Source organism: Lissotriton vulgaris, chromosome 10, assembly GCF_964263255.1.
Source record: "Lissotriton vulgaris chromosome 10, aLisVul1.2, whole genome shotgun sequence".
Taxonomy (NCBI): domain Eukaryota; kingdom Metazoa; phylum Chordata; class Amphibia; order Caudata; family Salamandridae; genus Lissotriton; species Lissotriton vulgaris.
In genome coordinates, this window is record NC_141698.1 from 246,124,427 (window position 1) to 246,141,553 (window position 17,127).

At 44.6% G+C, this 17,127-nt stretch overlaps 1 protein-coding gene across 3 annotated transcripts in view; it reads right to left on the minus strand.

Annotated features, from left to right (window-relative positions):
• LOC147685041 (uncharacterized) overlaps positions 1-17,127 on the minus strand; it is a 434,659-nt gene that overhangs the window by 279,859 nt on the left and 137,673 nt on the right. For all 3 annotated transcript variants that reach the window (XR_015300672.1, XM_086940933.1, XM_086940932.1), the window contains 2 exons: positions 9,269-9,311; positions 4,643-4,680 (listed from right to left, as the gene is read on the minus strand). Coding sequence is in view for 2 of the 3 variants with exons in the window: in XM_086940933.1 (XP_086797059.1) it covers positions 4,643-4,680; positions 9,269-9,311 (81 nt within the window). In the remaining variant the exon portion in view is untranslated. The remainder of the gene's footprint in view (positions 1-4,642; positions 4,681-9,268; positions 9,312-17,127) is intronic.

Genomic DNA, 17,127 nt, shown 5'->3' on the forward strand with positions numbered 1-17,127 from the left:
TTCTATGGACGTCCGACAGCCAGGCGCATGCCGTGTCCTGCAAATAATCATCCACAGCATCTTCAGACATATCACCCCGGGACGTATATATACCTTTATAAAAGGAGCGAACCTGTTCATTTATATCACTCTGAGAGTAATAGTCACCGACGGCGTCATCCACAATATGGTCAATCAGGGGCAGTCTACTCTATCCCTCAACCTGTCAGCTAAAACCCTACCCGACCTGCCACCTTCCCCATATGTTCTGGCTACATAGCTTTGCGAGAGATATTTAACTTCTGTGTTTGCCACCGAGTTATATTCCTCAACGTACTCATGAATACTTCCTAAGACTTGCTAAGACCTCAGATGAGGGTGCCACAATGTACTGGGATTCTAGGTTCTTTAATTGCTCCTCCACTCTTTTCAATTGCCCCCTCAGATCACGTAAAATACCCGCATAGGTGCTTATACAGACCCCCCGTAGAGTTGCATTAAAGGCATCCCAAAGAAGTGCCTGGCAGTCAACTGTGCCCCTATTTAACTCAAAGTATTGGATAATAGCATTTCTGATTGTGTCATCGAAGACAGGGTCCAGCAGAGAGTCAGCACGAAACCGCCAAGTGAAGGAACGATGCATACTATGGGGAACCGCTAAAGTAAGAACCACAGGATTATGATCTGATAAAGTTCTCGGCAACGTGTGGATCTTCTCCACCTAGCCATTGGCCTCCCAGTTATGTAGCCAGTAATCTAATCGGGACCAGCTATTGAAAGCGGGAGTAATATGTGTGCCCTCCAACACTTTGTTGCGCAAACTCCAAGCATCCACCAACCCCATCTCTTCCTTAAAATCCCGAGCACACTGCGCCACCCTGCCCATACGCACCCCAGCAGGATTAGCTTTATCTACTTGTGGGTTAAGATGTGTATTAAGGTCCCCCCCACAGAGTAACACAGCCTCAGGCCATGTATGCAACACATTAAACAGCTTCAGAAAGGAGGACGTGTCATCCACCACTGGCCCATAAATGTTCGCAACAGTCACCAATACCCCCCCAATTTCCCATGCACCACCGCCCACCGGCCTTCAGCATCAACACATGTCTTAAGAGGCTTAAACAGAACACCCCTCTTAATAAGAATGGGGACCCCCGTGCGTATGTAGAATAGGAGGAGGCCAGGCAATAAAATACCCATCTGCACGCCACCGAACCCTCTGTACTTTTACTCAAGTGGATCTCCTGTAGGAGAGCAATTTGAACTTGAAATCTGTCAAGAAAAGCTAGCATCTGTCTCGTCTTCTTGGGTGTATTCAATCCACAGACATTCCACGTGATGCAAGTATAACGTTCAACTACCATTCATGTCACAAAAGGGAAGGGTGTTGCCAGCTTCTAACTCTCCATGGGGAAACATGTGTGTGAATCATATCTGTCTACCACTAGAAAATCGGACACCACACTCCAAATACAGGAATTAGAAACAACCCCCCCACCCTCCCCCCACTTCGGCAGCCCCAATTTGCCAAAGACACATTCCACCCACCCCCCCAACAATAACATTAGAAAACCTTTCATCTGGTGGGTTTTGCACATTGGGGAACGTAGCGGCTCAGTCCACTCCCTGTTGTAGAGGGAGGGGACCACCGAGCGTTTCGAATATAGCCCACCACAAGGGCCAACCACAAAAAGAAAACCAATAGCCCCACTGTATTGGACCAGAATGTGAGTGACCTCAACACCATATCATGGACAGTTCCCAAGAACGCCAACCCAGCCTCCCTGCATAACAGATTCATAACATATTTCTATCCGATACAGTGGGCTATAACAGGCTACAAACTCTAATTAAAGCAAATAAGCCATATACCAGCAATCACAACATATAGAAAAATTAGCCCCACCAGCCCCGTACATGCAATATTGAGAAGTGCATATTGAACCCAACGTATGTGCCCCCCTTACTGTTCAGTCCTCAACATCCGACAGAGGAGCAGGTGATTTGCATTGTCGTTGCAGAGATCTTGCATGCTCCATAGCTTGCTCAGGGTTTGAAAAAAAAATTCCACCATCGGCCTCACCAATGTGCAGCCTTGCAGGATAGTGCATGGCATAGGGAATTTGGTCTTTGAGAAGCACCTTTTTGACGTTCCGAAACTCCTTCCTAGCTGCTTGCACCTAAGCCGTGTAATCCGGATAAAACGATAGAACCTTATTCTGATACGTGATCGTGCCTTTTTGACGAGTTATCCTTAAAACGGCATCTCGGTCTCTAAAATTGAGCAAGCGCACAATTATGGGGCGCGGTGGGGCTCCAGGACGAGGATGCGCCGCCAGGGAGCAATGAGCCCGCTCCACAACGAACATAGGTGACAGCTCATCCGCACCAGAGACCTCCTGCAGCATCGTCTCCATATAGTCTTCAAGGCGACCCACGTTTGTGGACATTGGAAGGCCTAGGACGTGAATATTATTGCACCTTGATCGCGCCTCAATGTCCTCATTTTCCGCCTGTATTACTGCAAGCAGTTTCGTGATATCCAATGTTTTTGCCGTGACTTGCTGCAGCCCGTCCTCCTCGTCTGATATCCGCTGTTCTGCTTCGCCAATTCTCGCCCCCTGTTTATCAAGCTTTGCGGAAAAAGTGTCCATCCTCCCGTTGAGGGCTTCTATTTTGCCGCCAATAGCTTGAAGACTAGCCTGTATAGCAGCCAGGGACTTCTCCAACGCCGCAGGCCCTGAGAACATGATTCTAGCTCCGAATCCGAGGCTGCATTTTGATTAGGTTTGCCCCCTTTACGAAAGTGAGGCGAGGCTGATTCTTTTTTGGTTTCCCCATAGTCACTTTTCTGGCCACAGGTATTACCAGCAAGGACCCAGAGAATGCCACTAAGTGTACATTATAAGGTCACCTCCCAGAGTCCATCCAGAGGGAGCACCACCAATAACAGGGTAGGCCCGGGCACACTTCCTCTTCACGCCCGTCCCGCACCACCAGTTGAAACACCCAAGCACAAATTAGAAACTGTGAGCAGATCACATGGGCTCCACAGACAAGCCAGCTCGGGCAAGTCTCACCAGAAGCAGAGAACCACCATAGAAGCGAGCGCCTCCTGGCCCACTAGGCCTCTTCAAAATGCGGCCCTCCTCCTCTCCTTGCAATCACCCACCACGCTGCCTCATAGATGTACCCAGGGGGGGCACAGCAATTGAATCACACTGTGCAGGACCTCACCACCTGCCACGCAGCCCTAATTTATCACTGACGCATGCAGATCACTGGAGCGCCAACAGAACGGGAGTCCCAGCAGGTCCAGCAGATGGGGAGAGCCTCCGCTTCGCGCCCCATAAAAATATATCCCAGCAAGATCTGTGCCAGCCAAGAGAAAAAAAGGGTGAGCTGAGCCCCCTCACATCAACAGCAGCTCCGGTTGTGGCGCGCAGTAGTCCTACGTTGTCTCGCAGCCGCGAGTGGCTGCTCCCTCGTCGCTGTAGACACCGTGCGCGCATGCGGCCCACCTCACATACAGCCGCCGGCCCCTCGCGTATCCCTGCAGCCCAGCGCACACCGCAGTTCCACAGACCAGCTCACTCCAGGGCCCGCTATCACTCAATACGCCACTTATCTTCTGGTGGGGTCCCTCCTAGCGCCACACAGTCTCCACCAGGGTGCCAGCCGCTCCCCGCTCCTCCACTCCCCCCGGCACTACCAAGGATGACACACAGCTTTCGGGACACAGGCCTCAGTCCGCTATTCCTACCATGCGGCCGGCACCCCTCACATGCCATAAGCACTGCCTTGAAGCCTCCGCCGCACTCAAGAAGCACCACAGCTGGTCACCACCACAGCAGCTACTCAGTCCCACCAAAAGTATTGTTGGATGGCACATCAGTGGCAGGATAGAAGCAGGATTTTGATCTGCGGCCGGCAGAGCTGCACTACAGTGCGGCCATCTTGCCGAACGCCAAGCCACGCTCCATCTACGTTTACCTAGTTGTGTTCCGTCTAGTTTTTAAAGACAAAATGTGTCCAGGGAAATTTTTTTTATTTTTCATGCATAAATCAAGATCCTTTTATAGCACACACAACATTTCCACTTTAATAGGCCTGTTCACCATTACATGTTACCATCATATCCCTTTCTCCCATAATATGTGATTTTCTAAGACATGTTGACTTTGGCAGTCTAAACATGGAGGGTTAATTTTCCTGTTCCTTTTATCAGTCATGGACCTATCTGATTGAGGCGGCCTTTACAGTAGATCCTGGAGTTATTTCAAATTGTAACGTTTATTTTAGCCTATGCATTTTAAAACCTTCTACTTCTCTTGAAATCAGCACATGTCTGGAGTTGGGCCATTTTGTGTTTCTGTATATTTGTTCAACCTAGTCAGAAACACTACCAGCCATAGAATGAATACAGGCAGAGTTACTAACCAGTGCATAGTGACATCAAGCACCATGAGTAAAATGGTTGGGTCAAGAGTTGTGTGACTCAGCAGGTGGGCACTGACTGCCCTTACACATGATCTGGAAGTATTTCAATTCTGACGGGAAGATTTACATTCAAGCTACTGCCTGATATACAACATGATTCTAATACTTGGCTGTTCAAGAGAGATCAAAAAGTATACTTATGCCAGGTGCCTGTAATTACGTTCTTCACAGTTGAAGCCACCAAAGCCAAAAGGACACCTGGAAAACAAAACATATGTTTTATGCAACCTCTAGCTAGGGGTTGACTTAAGTATCAACAGTAAGAACTTCACCTTGTGCTTTCACTTATAAATCTCACACATGCTTCAACTGATAAGGAGTTATTAGCACCAAATCCTAATTATTCAGACCTGTAATAAAATTGTACACAGCTCTTGCTTCATACTTTGCCTTCATTTGATACCGTGAAACTGAGGACATTTTTCTAATGCCTTGTGATTCCATTGCACTGTGATACCTGCCATGCTTAAACTCATGGTTCCACTCTGCAATGCAAGTAAAGGCACAACTCTATGTACTTCTATTAATTCCACGAGCCTTCTTTCTACCACCGATGTGAGGGGTCTTCTTCATTTAAGAGAGAACTCTGGCAAGAAAAATCTGTCCATATGCTACAGCTGTATCCAAATTAGTCTACAGCATGCATTCTATGTGAACATAGTTATTGATATTATGTAATTGTACTTGTTTTCTAACTACAAAGTACAAATGACCACACATCTGCACTCTTATGAACTTCTTCCCAATAACAACATTTTCTATAACACCACAGAGCTAACTTATCTGACTGAAGCCAATTGCTGCAGCAGAGCAACATGAAGCTTGGTTTTGCAGATTATTGACCATGAACCCTTTACTTTACATCGTTTAACCCTTTAAACTTTTTAAGGTGCTATAATCCCAGTTTTTTAGAGCCAACTAGAAAGAGAATCGGCCTATTGGCTGATGGTACACCAAGAGATCATAGGGCAGTAGAGGCACTTTGACTTTGGATTTTCTGGATTGTAAGTTATCACCAAACTATGAGTAAACGATCAATGAGATCACTCCTGCTCTGGCCAGGAAATTGTTCTTACAAATTAGATATCAGTCTTTTCCCACTATGGCCTTTCGTGCTAAGTGGGCAACCGAGATCTATCAGAGTTTAGAATGCCCGAGGTGTAAAGGCCTAGAGAAGACCTATCTTCCTTTTTGTTCTTCTGCTCAGCGTATATTGCTCAGAAGAGAAAATGGCTATTACCCCTGTGTAGATCCCTGGCATTTATGGACCTTTCAGCAGCATTCGACTGCATAACCCACCACTGTCTTTGGGAAATAATGGCAGAAATGGGTATAGACGATGCAATAACCACCTTCATTAGACAACTTTATTCCTCAGCATCGGCATCCGTGCATTATGGGACCCAGGGGGAGTGTTCCAGTCATTCCCAATTCTGAGGGGAGTCCGCCAGGGGCATGTTCTTGCCCCATTCCTTTTTTCCATCTATACAAATGGTGTGGAAGCCCCCCTGCTGGACTGCACCCCGGACGTTCCAACGATTAAGAACGTACACACCCCAATTCTGCTATACGCAGTCGATGCTGTCCTGATAGCGCGTACTGGCTGAGCATTACAACAAATAATGGGGGTTTATGTTAATTATATGAGTAGCTTAGATGTAAAAACAAATGAGGCAAAGTCTCTTGTTTTGATAACTGGACGCAGTGAAAAGAGGTAGCCACATTCTTATAGAGAAAGACGGGAATTGTTACACACTGACACCTTTTCGTATCTTGGAATAGCCTTTGAGAGGCAGTTACCTTGGTCAAACATTATCGTGACTCGGGGCTTGGATCTAGAAAAAAGTATTATAGCACTAAAAACTTTTACAAAGAAATTTGGCACCAGGCCTCTTGATATGGTCAAAAAGGTATTTTCCGCAAAGTCAATAACGGTGGAAACGTATGGGGCAGGCATATGGGGATATACCAATGCCCAATCTCTCCAGACCATTGAAAATTCTTTTTGGAAGAGTCACATGGGGCTTCCAGCGAGCTGTCCTTACTTCTTTTGCCACACCGAGCTGGATGTCCCTTATATTGATGATATAATCAGGCTGTTACCCATATTGCTATGGCATTCTATATGGAGAAGAACAACAGTAAATCTCAGAATAATAGAAGACTGCATCACTTTGGATCATGCACTAAAGATCCTGTGGTTACTATACATTAAAACAGCCTCACCTGCTCGGCTTAGACCATCTATACACATTGCCCCTAACCTGCACTACAGTATCAAAAAAAGAAATTAAAAGATCTTTTCTAAATAATAAGACACTGGAGCGAGCCAAGTTAAACTGCTCAAAAACACTTGTAAAATTATACCTAGAGAGTCCAATTGAACAGGAAGGCATCGAGGGATATCTATGCCTTGTGAACAACTCATGCCACCGATTCATCCTAGTAAGGTTTTGGTTGAATCTTATCCCTTGCATGTTTTCTTTCCCAGTCAGTATTTACTCAATAGCAGATCTTGTGATGACTCTTCCCCTCAGTCAAACTTACACATACTTTTCTTCTGTAAATTTTATAGGACACACCGCAAAAGGCTCATTTGGCTGCTTATGCGCAAATATGATTTTATACTGTGTCGTCCGGCCTTGTATTTTTTACAATCACTACCTAATGAACTAGTATATTTTACTGTGGCCTCAAAGCTCCTTCAGGCATGGAAGACTAGGCAGTTGGGCTAATGTGCCTTAAGATCCATGAAAATATATTCTGTTTTCAAAAACTGTTTGTTTTAATTAAATTATTGTCATCAAATGAATTATGAAAACAGTACTTTTTAGCATGCATATTTTAGACTGTATTTCCTGTACTTTTATGAACTTAACAATTTTAAGCATCGAATAAAGTGATTTGACTGACCGACTTTGGATTTTCTGGAGTGTAAGTTGTCACCAAGCTATGAGTATACGATTGATGAGATTACTCCGCTCTGGCCCGGAAATTGTTCTTACAATTTAGATATCAGTTTTTACCCACTATGGCCTTTCGTGCTAAGTGGGCAAATGAGATCTTCCAGACTTTAGAATGCCCGGGTTGTAAAGGCCTAGAGAAGACCTATCTTCCTTTTTATTTTTGTGCTCAGCGTATGATGCCCAGAAGAGACAATGGCTATTATCCCTGGGTGTAAGGAGCTAGATGGTTGCCACCAAAGATCAATTTGTCTAGGAATATGGTGTTACTACAATCTGGCGATTATATGTCAGTATCAATAACAATGACAACAATTTGATATATGTGAAAATTAGTTGATATTAATTACTTGACAGAGCATTCATCTGAATAATCAAATGAAATATATCGGGCACATGAAGGGAGCCTAGTCTTATCTGTGCGTGCAATAGGCACTCATAATATTGATACCTGAGTCCCTAAATAAACTGGAACATTGGATGAGTTTGTCTGTGCACTTTTGTACTGTCAAATACTGATGACCAAGAACTGTGATATCTTACTGTGGGGAACAGTCGGAACAAGGCGGGCAGAGCCACACGTGTCCCAACAACGCAATCTCTACCATGCTTGCCTTAACCACACGTATTCCTGAACCACGCATGAGTGGTAAGGCAGTGCACAGTCTAGCTGCCGGAATGGGTGGAAGAAGGAAGGATCGGGAGAGGACATGGTGAGTTAAGTGGGGTTGGGGCTCGGGCCAGGTGGGCAATAGTTTTTAAGGGTTAGGGTAGTTTTTAGGGGGGTCAGGCTGTTTTCAGGGCAGAGGGGGAGTTGAGTTCGTTCTTAGGGCTCAGGGGCCAGGTTAGTTTTAAGGGCTTGGTGGGTCAGGGAAGTTTTTAGGGCTTAGGGGGGCCGGGGAAGTTTTTAGGACTCAGAAGGGTTTAGGGTAGTTTTTAGGAATAAGAGTGTTGGGGTAAGTTATAGGGGTTGGGAAAGGTGGGATAGTTTTTAGGGCTTGGGGCAGGGAAGTTTTTAGGGCTCAGGGGTGAGGGGGTTGCTTTTCAGGAGGGTGGTTAGTTTTAGGTCTCATGGTGGGGGCTTGGGGAGTTTTATGGCTCTGGGTAAGGGGCAGGGATCAAAATATTTTTAGGGCTTGGGGCAGGGTAGTATGTAGGGCTGAGGGGGTTATTTTTAGGGCTTGGTGGGCAGGGGTCAGGTTGTTACAGTTACCTGTTAAGTCTTAATCACACATATGTCTTTGCCATACATGCCTTAACAATGAATATTTAGTTGAAAAGCATGCGTGTAAAAGGCATATGCAGCTTTAAGATTTGAATGGTTATGAAGGCATGGAGCCGACATGTGTGGTTATCACATGTGGGGTTTCGTCACACAACCCTTACTGTATGTATTTCATTTTGAAAGCCTGGATGCGTTCCTGTAACCATTCATTATGCTTTTCCTGAATATAGCAGAGCAAAATATTTTAGACTCACTTACTACACCCCCAAGGTTTTCTTGCTTCCTAGGACATTGGTAGTTCAAGCCTCATCTTTCTTCATAGGTTGGTCTGTCGGCAGTACAATATAAGAAGCAGAGTAACAGCTGCCAAGTCTGATACAACCTTTCTGTAGGTTAAAGCCCTCTTGTCAAACTACATTATTTTAGATTAAAAAGACCAATAGCAATTCATTTGAAAAAAATTAATTCGACTGAATTAACAAGCAGATAATTTACACCATGAGCTTTACTGAGTTTGACAATGGAAGAAATAAAGTGAAATCATTGTAACCATATTTCAAGGTGCTTTATCACTCCCAAATGTCTTAATTATACTTACCGCTCACAGATGCCATTAGTGTACTGGAAACCACAATCACAAGCTGTGAAAGAGAGTAGATCGTTAGTTCAAACAGATGCTGTTGATTGACTAATTTGCTCATACAGTGTATTGACAGAAGTGGGGAGAGTGGATCTTGTGTGGCAGAGAGGTTGTAATGAGGATCACAGGATTATGTTGAAGGTGTCAGAAAGGCACCAAACAACAAAGTCAATCAAACAACAAAGAAACCATGTTTTGTAGAAAAAACTTAAAGAAGCCTCAGACTTATCAAAACATCTCTTTCGGATAGTGAAAGACATGGCTTCTCACAGAACCTTGAAGATGATTCAGGTATTATCAATTAACTTGGGGAAGAATGAATAGGGATATTTTATGCATTCAATCAAGCAGACTAGATATTCTAGCCCAGTTCCAGTAGTCTCACATGTCAATGTACAAAACACAATAATTGATTGATATTTTATAGCCCACTCCCTCTGTAGGTGATCCCTGACCTTCCATATTTGTAAAAAGGGGATCATCAGGTGCTGCCTCCCTTGATAGGAGATATTGTGATTTCTTCCTATAGAAAGTGTATCATTCAAACAAAATGTGATGGAGACCTGATTGATGCCAGTTCATAAGAATCCAGGATTGAGATTAAGATCTCCTATCTGCCAAATGAAGAATAAGGTGGGACAATGCAACTTCAATAGTCTATGGAGTTTAACAGTATTGTGGGCCTTAAGCAGTCTGATTTTTGCCTGACTTCTTATGTGGTCCAGATGGTATTTCAGAGCCAATACTGATGTATCACCCTGGACCACCTGAGGCGCTCACAGTAACTGGAAAAAAGGGCTAGAGGAAATAGAATGGGTTAAATCCTTCCTATATGGGGCGAGATCCAGGGTGGTATTAGGGTAGACATCAGCAGAAACATTGGATGATATATATATATATATATATATATATATATATATATATATATATATATATATATATATATATATATATATATTGGCTAGATGGCCCCTGGGCCCCCAGTAATAAAGGGGAATTTATTCCCCAACATCAAACATGCCACAGGGCGTGTTTGCAGAGTATTGCTGGGAAGGAGCGGGGCCTCGGGCACAATCGCGTGTTTTTGAAAAAAAAAAGTTTGGGAAGGGGGTCTGTGTGGCCCCCCTTCTTTTTACTTTTTTTAGGCCCTTGGGACCCCATCCCCCAGGGCCTGGCCTGGACCCCATTTAAAAATATATATATATATGAATGGGAAGTGGGCCTCGTGGGCCCCCCTCCCATGGCCAATTCCGGCCCCGGGGACCCCATCCCCCAGGTATTGGCCAAATATATTTATTTATGGAGGGGGCTGCGTGGTCCCCTTCCTGAGGCCTCTATTCAACCCAGGGACCCTATCCCCCGCTGCCGGCCTTTATTTTTTTTTACTTTTGATTTTTAGGGAGGGGGCCTCATGGCCCCCCTCCCGGGCCACTTCTAGCCCGGGGACATCATCCCCCGGGGCAGGCCTTATCCGTTGGGGAATGTGGGGGAAGCCCCAATGCCCTCACGGTCCCGCTGGCTCCCCGCGTCCTGCGGGAGCCGGTATTGCTTTTCCACATGGGGAGATGCTGACATGCAACTCCCCTTGTGGAAAAAGCTATTCTGCTTTGCTTTATTGAAGCTTGAGCAGGTTTCCCTACTCTCGCTTCAATGAAGCAAAGCAGTTTGCAATGACAGGGCGGGAGCCACGCGGGTCCCTCCCTGTTATTGCAAACAGCAGTGTCCCGGGGGTGGGCACCCTGGGACACTGCAGGAGCTGGCCCTGGGGGGGGCGGTCCTCAGGGCCATGAAGGGCTCCAGGAAGGGGCCGCATGGCCCTGCTCCCACCTATTGCACAGCCCCAGGGAGGTGGTGGTTCCCGGGGCTCGGGGGTCTGTTATGGGCCCCCAAATTTGAATATTAGTGCCCCGGGGAGGGGGCAGTCCCCGGGGCATGTGGGGGGCTCAATCCCCCCCACACAGGTGCATTTAAAAAAAAGTAAAAGCCCTGGGGGATGATGGTCCCAGGGGCAGCGGGGGCCGCATGCCCCCGCAAAATAATTTTATAAAGCTCGGGGTGGCTGTCCCCCGGGCTTCGGGGGGCTGTGTGCCCCTGCAAATATTTATGGAAAGCCCCCAGGGATGGTGGTCCCCGAGGCTGCGGGGGCCTCCCTGGGCCCCCTCAATTAGATTATTGCATGCCCCCAGGACTTGGCCCACCTGGGGACTAAATAATAATGAAGCGGGGAGCCCGCGCTTCATTTTTTTATTTCAGGCCGAAATTTGCACTGGGTGCGCAAATCTCGCATATATATATATATATGTATATAATATATGTAGATAATATATGTATTACCTACATATATATATATATACATGTGTGTTTGTGTATATTTTCACTGAAAAATCAAAGGTTACAGAGATGTTACAACTAGGCTCAGATTTCACATGCACAAAACCATAGACATTCAAAAGTTAAAGTTATCTGAGCTCACTATAACTTATGCCCCTGAATGCACTGCTTATGACCTCACATATTACAACACTGATGACATGGTCAGTGATGTCACTGATTACATCACTGATGATATTGCAAATGATATCACTGAGGACATCACTCATGACATCGTCTAGTGATTGTGAGTGTTTTCTAAAAGTTATGAGTGTTAAACATATATACCAAGATGCCACAAAAGTTAGATCAGTATATTTTGTGTACCACTAATGAGTGATAATATTTCAAACATATAATATGTGAGTGGCTGTGTGACTTTGTGTATCTGTATGTGAGTATATGTCTGAGCGACTGTTTAGATGTGTGAGTAAGTGTGTAAGGGGCTGTATTGGTGAGTAAGTGGCTGTGTTAGAAGCTGTATTTGTGAGTGAGTGTGTAAGGGGCTTTATTTTTGAGTTAGTGGCTGTGTGAGTAGCTGTATTTGTGAGTGAGTGAATGTGTGAGTGGCTGTGTGTGAGAGAGCTCTATGAGTGGCTGTATGTGTGGGTGTGTGGGTGTGTGAGTGGCTGTATGGGTGACTGCATGAGTGACTATGGCTGAGTAGCTGGATATGTAAGTGACTGTATGTGTGAGTTTGAGGCTGTATAGTCTCTGTAACAATGAGAGAGTAGGTGTGTCCATGGCTGCATTGGTAAATATGTGAGTGTGAGAGTGGCTGTGTGGGTGAGTATGTACTTTGTCATTGGCTACAAAGGTGAGTGAATCCATGTGCTAGTATCTTTTTGACTAAGTGAGTGGGTGTTTGAGTAGCTATATTGGTGAGTGGCTCAGTGGCTGTATGACTGTACGACTTGGTATGTGAGTCGCTGTATTGGTGCAGGAGTGGGTGTGAGAGGGGGTATATGGGTGAGTGAGTGGCTCTGTCAGTCGCTGTATAGGAGAATAAGTGAGGGTATGAGTAGCTGTATGTGTGAGTGTGTCTGTTTGAGTAGCTCTATGGGCATATAGGTGAATGTGTGAGTAGTTGTATGGATGAATGAGTGGTTGTGTAAATTACTGTATGAATGAGCGAATGGGTCTGTGAGTGCCTCAATGAATGAGTGTGTGAGTACTTATACGGGTCTGTGAATGGGTATGTGAGTGATTATGTGGCTGTGTGAGTGAGCATGGGAGAGGTTGTATGAGGGTGTGAATAGGGGTATGCGTGGTTCTGTAGATGATATCATTAGTGATATCATTTGAGATATCATCAGTGGTATCACTGACCATTTCATGAGTGATGTAATATGTGAGGTCATAGACAGTGCATTGCAGGGATATAAGTTATAGTTAGCTCGGGTAACTATTCATGCTTTCTTTGGTTTTATGCATGTAAAATCTGCGCCTAACTATAATTTCCTTCTGACCTTTGGCTTTTTCAGTGAATTCCCTAACTATAACATACATGGAAACTTTGTTTTCTTACAACATTTCTAAGGATTGTAATGTTATTTCCTAACTATAACGTCCTTGTACTGTATGGTTTTTTAGTGACTTTTAAAGTATTTTTTTTTATTTTATTACCTAACTGTAACCTGTTAACTTTGAGAGTGGGTGTGTAGGTTGTTGTATTGGTAGATGACTAGGTCTATGAATAAGTGCATTAGTGCCTGTGTGGGTTTATGAGTGGGTGCAAGAGTGTCTGAGTGGGTCTGTGAGATGTGCATGAGTCTCTGTGTATGTCCATGAGTTAGTGCCTGAGTGTCTGAATGAGTGGGTGCATGAGTGTCTGTCTGGTCTGTGAGTGGCTATGAGAGTATCTGAGAGGGCCTGTGAGTAGATGCGTGAGTGTCTGATTAGGTCTGTTAGTGAATGATTGAGTCTCTGAATGGGTCTGTGAGTGGATACATGGGTATCTGAGTGTGTCTTTAAATGGGTGCATGAGTTTGTGAGTACGTCTGTGAGTGGGTGAATGAGTGTCTGAGAGGGTTTGTGAGCAGATGGATGAATCTGATTGGGTGAGTGGGTGAGTGAGTATGTCTGTGAGTGGGTGTGGGAGTTTCTTGGTGGGTTAGTGAGTGGGTAAGTGATTATCTGAGGGGGTCAGTAAATGGGTGCATGAGTCTCTGAGTAGGTCTGTGAAAAAGTGCATAAGTCTCTGAGTGGGTCTGTGAAAGGGAACATGGGTGTCTGGGAGTTGGTGTATGAGTGTCTGAGTGGATCTTTATGTAGGCACTAGAGTCGCTGCATGGGTCTTTGAGTGGGTGCTGAGTGTCTGGATGGGTATAAGAGAGTCTGAATGGGTCTGTGAGTAGGTGTAAGTGCCTGAGAGTACATGTGAGTGGTTGTATGAGTGTCTGAGTGGGTACATGAGGGTTGGAGTGGGTCTGTGAATGGGTACATGAATGTCAGAGTGGGTCCGTGTGTGTGTGCCTGAAAAGTCTGTGAGTAGATACATCAGTGCCTATGTAGGTCTGTGAGTCCGTGTGTGAGTATCTGAGTGAGTCTGTGAGTGCATCCATGCATGTCTGTGTGGGTCTGTGAGTAAGTATATAAGTGTCTGCATGGATGTATGAGTGGGTACATGAGCATATGAGTGGCTCTAAATCAAAATGAGTGTGGCCAATGGGTCATTGGATACATCCCTGAGGCACTCGATATGATATTGTTCAAAACAATTAAATGAGCAGGCTTAATTCTTTGTCTATGTGGTTCTTTTTATTTCTTTGTTATTCCATCATTGGTATTATTTTCATATCCATATGACGTGTTATATCCAAATGAGTCTTTCATTTTCACAAACGAAACATTTTATAATCCGCTCCAATGCATTTCGGGCCACCGCCCTTCATCGGGGAGCATCTACAACAAAACAGTATATATAGGTGTAATCCTTATTCCAATGGGTGATTAAAAAAGCATAAAAAAGCATAACTATGCATTCTAGAAAACCGGCGAAAATGAAACTAAAAAGCCTGGTATTTAAATTACACCAACGTGTGCTTTTTGTGATGGGTATGGCATAATGTCCTGATGGTGAAGAAAAAGTGCTCAGTTAAGATACCAACAACGTAAAAACGTTAAGACGGAGGTAAATACCAGGCTTTTTAGTTTCATTTTCGCCGGTTTTCTAGAATGCATAGTTATGCTTTTTTATGCTTTTTTAATCACCCATTGGAATAAGGATTACACCTATATATACTGTTTTGTTGTAGATGCTCCCCGATGAAGGGCGGTGGCCCGAAATGCATTGGAGCGGATTATAAAATGTTTCGTTTGTGAAAATGAAAGACTCATTTGGATATAACACGTCATATGGATATGAAAATAATACCAATGATGGAATAACAAAGAAATAAAAAGAACCACATAGACAAAGAATTAAGCCTGCTCATTTAATTGTTTTGAACAATATCATATCGAGTGCCTCAGGGATGTATCCAATGACCCATTGGCCACACTCATTTTGATCTATTCACACTCGCCCAGAGTGATGGGCGACACCTGAGAGCACCTACAAACTTGCTACCTTTCGACTGAAATTTACTAATCGCAGTGCCTGGCTCTCTCTACTTTCAATCATATGAGTGGCTCTGTCATTAGATGTGAAAATGTCTGAGAGGGCCTGTGAGTGGTTATATGTGTCTCTGAGTTGTTCTGGGAATGGGTGTATGAGTGTCTGAGTGGGTCTACAAGTGGGTATAAGAGTGTCTGAGTGGGTCTGTGAGTAGATACATAAGTTTATGATTGGTTTTGTGAGTGGGTACATGAGTTGGTCTTTAAAAGGGTGCTTGAGTTTTTGAGTGGGCATGTGAGTGGATCTGTAGGTGGGTGCATGAATCTCTGAATGGGTCTGAGAGTGGGCATGTGAGTGTCTGAGTGGGTCTCTAAACAGGTACATGAGTCTCTCAGTGAGTCTGTGAGTGGGTGAATGAATGCCTGAATGGAACTGTGAATGGGTGTGTAAGTCTCTGAGTGGGTCTGTGAGTGGGTGCATGAGTGCCTGAAGCAATCTGTGAGTGGGCATGTATGCCTCTGAGTAGGTCTGTGAGTGGGTGCATGAGTGCTTGAATGAATATGTGAGTACATACATGAGTGTCTGAATAGGTATGGGAGTAGGTACCTGAGACTTTTAGTAGGTCTGTAAGTAGATACATGAGTGTCTGATGGGTCTGTGAGTGAATGCTTGAGTCTCTGAATGGATTTGCAAGTAGTTGTATGAGTGGGTCTTTAAATACTTCATGAGTCTCCGAGTGGGTCAGCTCAAAAATAGTATATTGTACTAAACCTGAACTTTTTTCCCGTAGAAAACAATGGTGGGCATTATTTACCATTGACAAATAAGGTTCCTCCAAGGACATGCTTTTAGCAAAATATACTGTTCGACGGTCAGTTGAAAAAAGTTTCCTTTGCTCTTTTTTTTGCCTTTCCAAACTAGATAAAAACAGGCCCTGCATCTCCCTTGGCAATAGTGGTCTAGGATTGGTGGACAAATCTATAGAACCCACACTCGCCAGCATGTTATTTACATAACCAAGCCATTGGATATGCAATGTGCCCACAAGTGATTTACAGTTGTCAATTACCAGTTGATTTAGTTTAAGGGCAGGGCTGTACCAAATTCTAAACCGCCGGATTTTGGGTGCCAACGAGACGAGATCAGAAATATACCCTAGTCCAACCTCTTCATGAACCATAAACGATGGACTGAAGGCAGAAACAGCAAGAAATCTACAAGAAGATTTATTTTGCACTACATGAAGCTCTCTAGCATCCTTGCACCCCCAGAAATCACACCTGTAACTTGTCATTGGGATACACTTATCTCAATTCACTTTTACTAGGGCTTGAACCAGTTTAGTCCCAAGTCTTTTGCCGAAATTCATTGTTGCACCTGCTGCCCTCAGTAAAATTTTATTCTTAAGAGATTTTTGTGTGATCCAGAACCCTCTATTATCAAAGACTACCCCAAAATAAGGGAAGGTTAAGACTTTGGTAAGTACAACCCCTTTACCAAATAACCTAGTCTCAACGACCTTCCAACCACCAATCGTCATTGTATGTGATTTGGTGTAGTTGTTTGGCAGATCTAGGGGTTCCATAAAATCAATGGAGGCATTCAGGGGATATTAGAGACCCACAGCAGTCTGTGCAATCATGACCACATCATCTGTGTATAACAGGGCTGGAATGTGCTTGGAACCCACCCTGGCAATATCTCGGCAAGCCACTGTCAAGACCTACCCCAAGTTATTAATGTATAAGGTAACTAGCAGGGGTGCCAAAATGCACCACTGCCTTACCTCCCTCTGTACCCCAAAGGAGGCAGTCAGGATGCCGTTCTCATCATATCTTACTTAAGCAGAGAGGTTGGAGTAGGAGCTGTGTAAAGAGGCCACTAACTC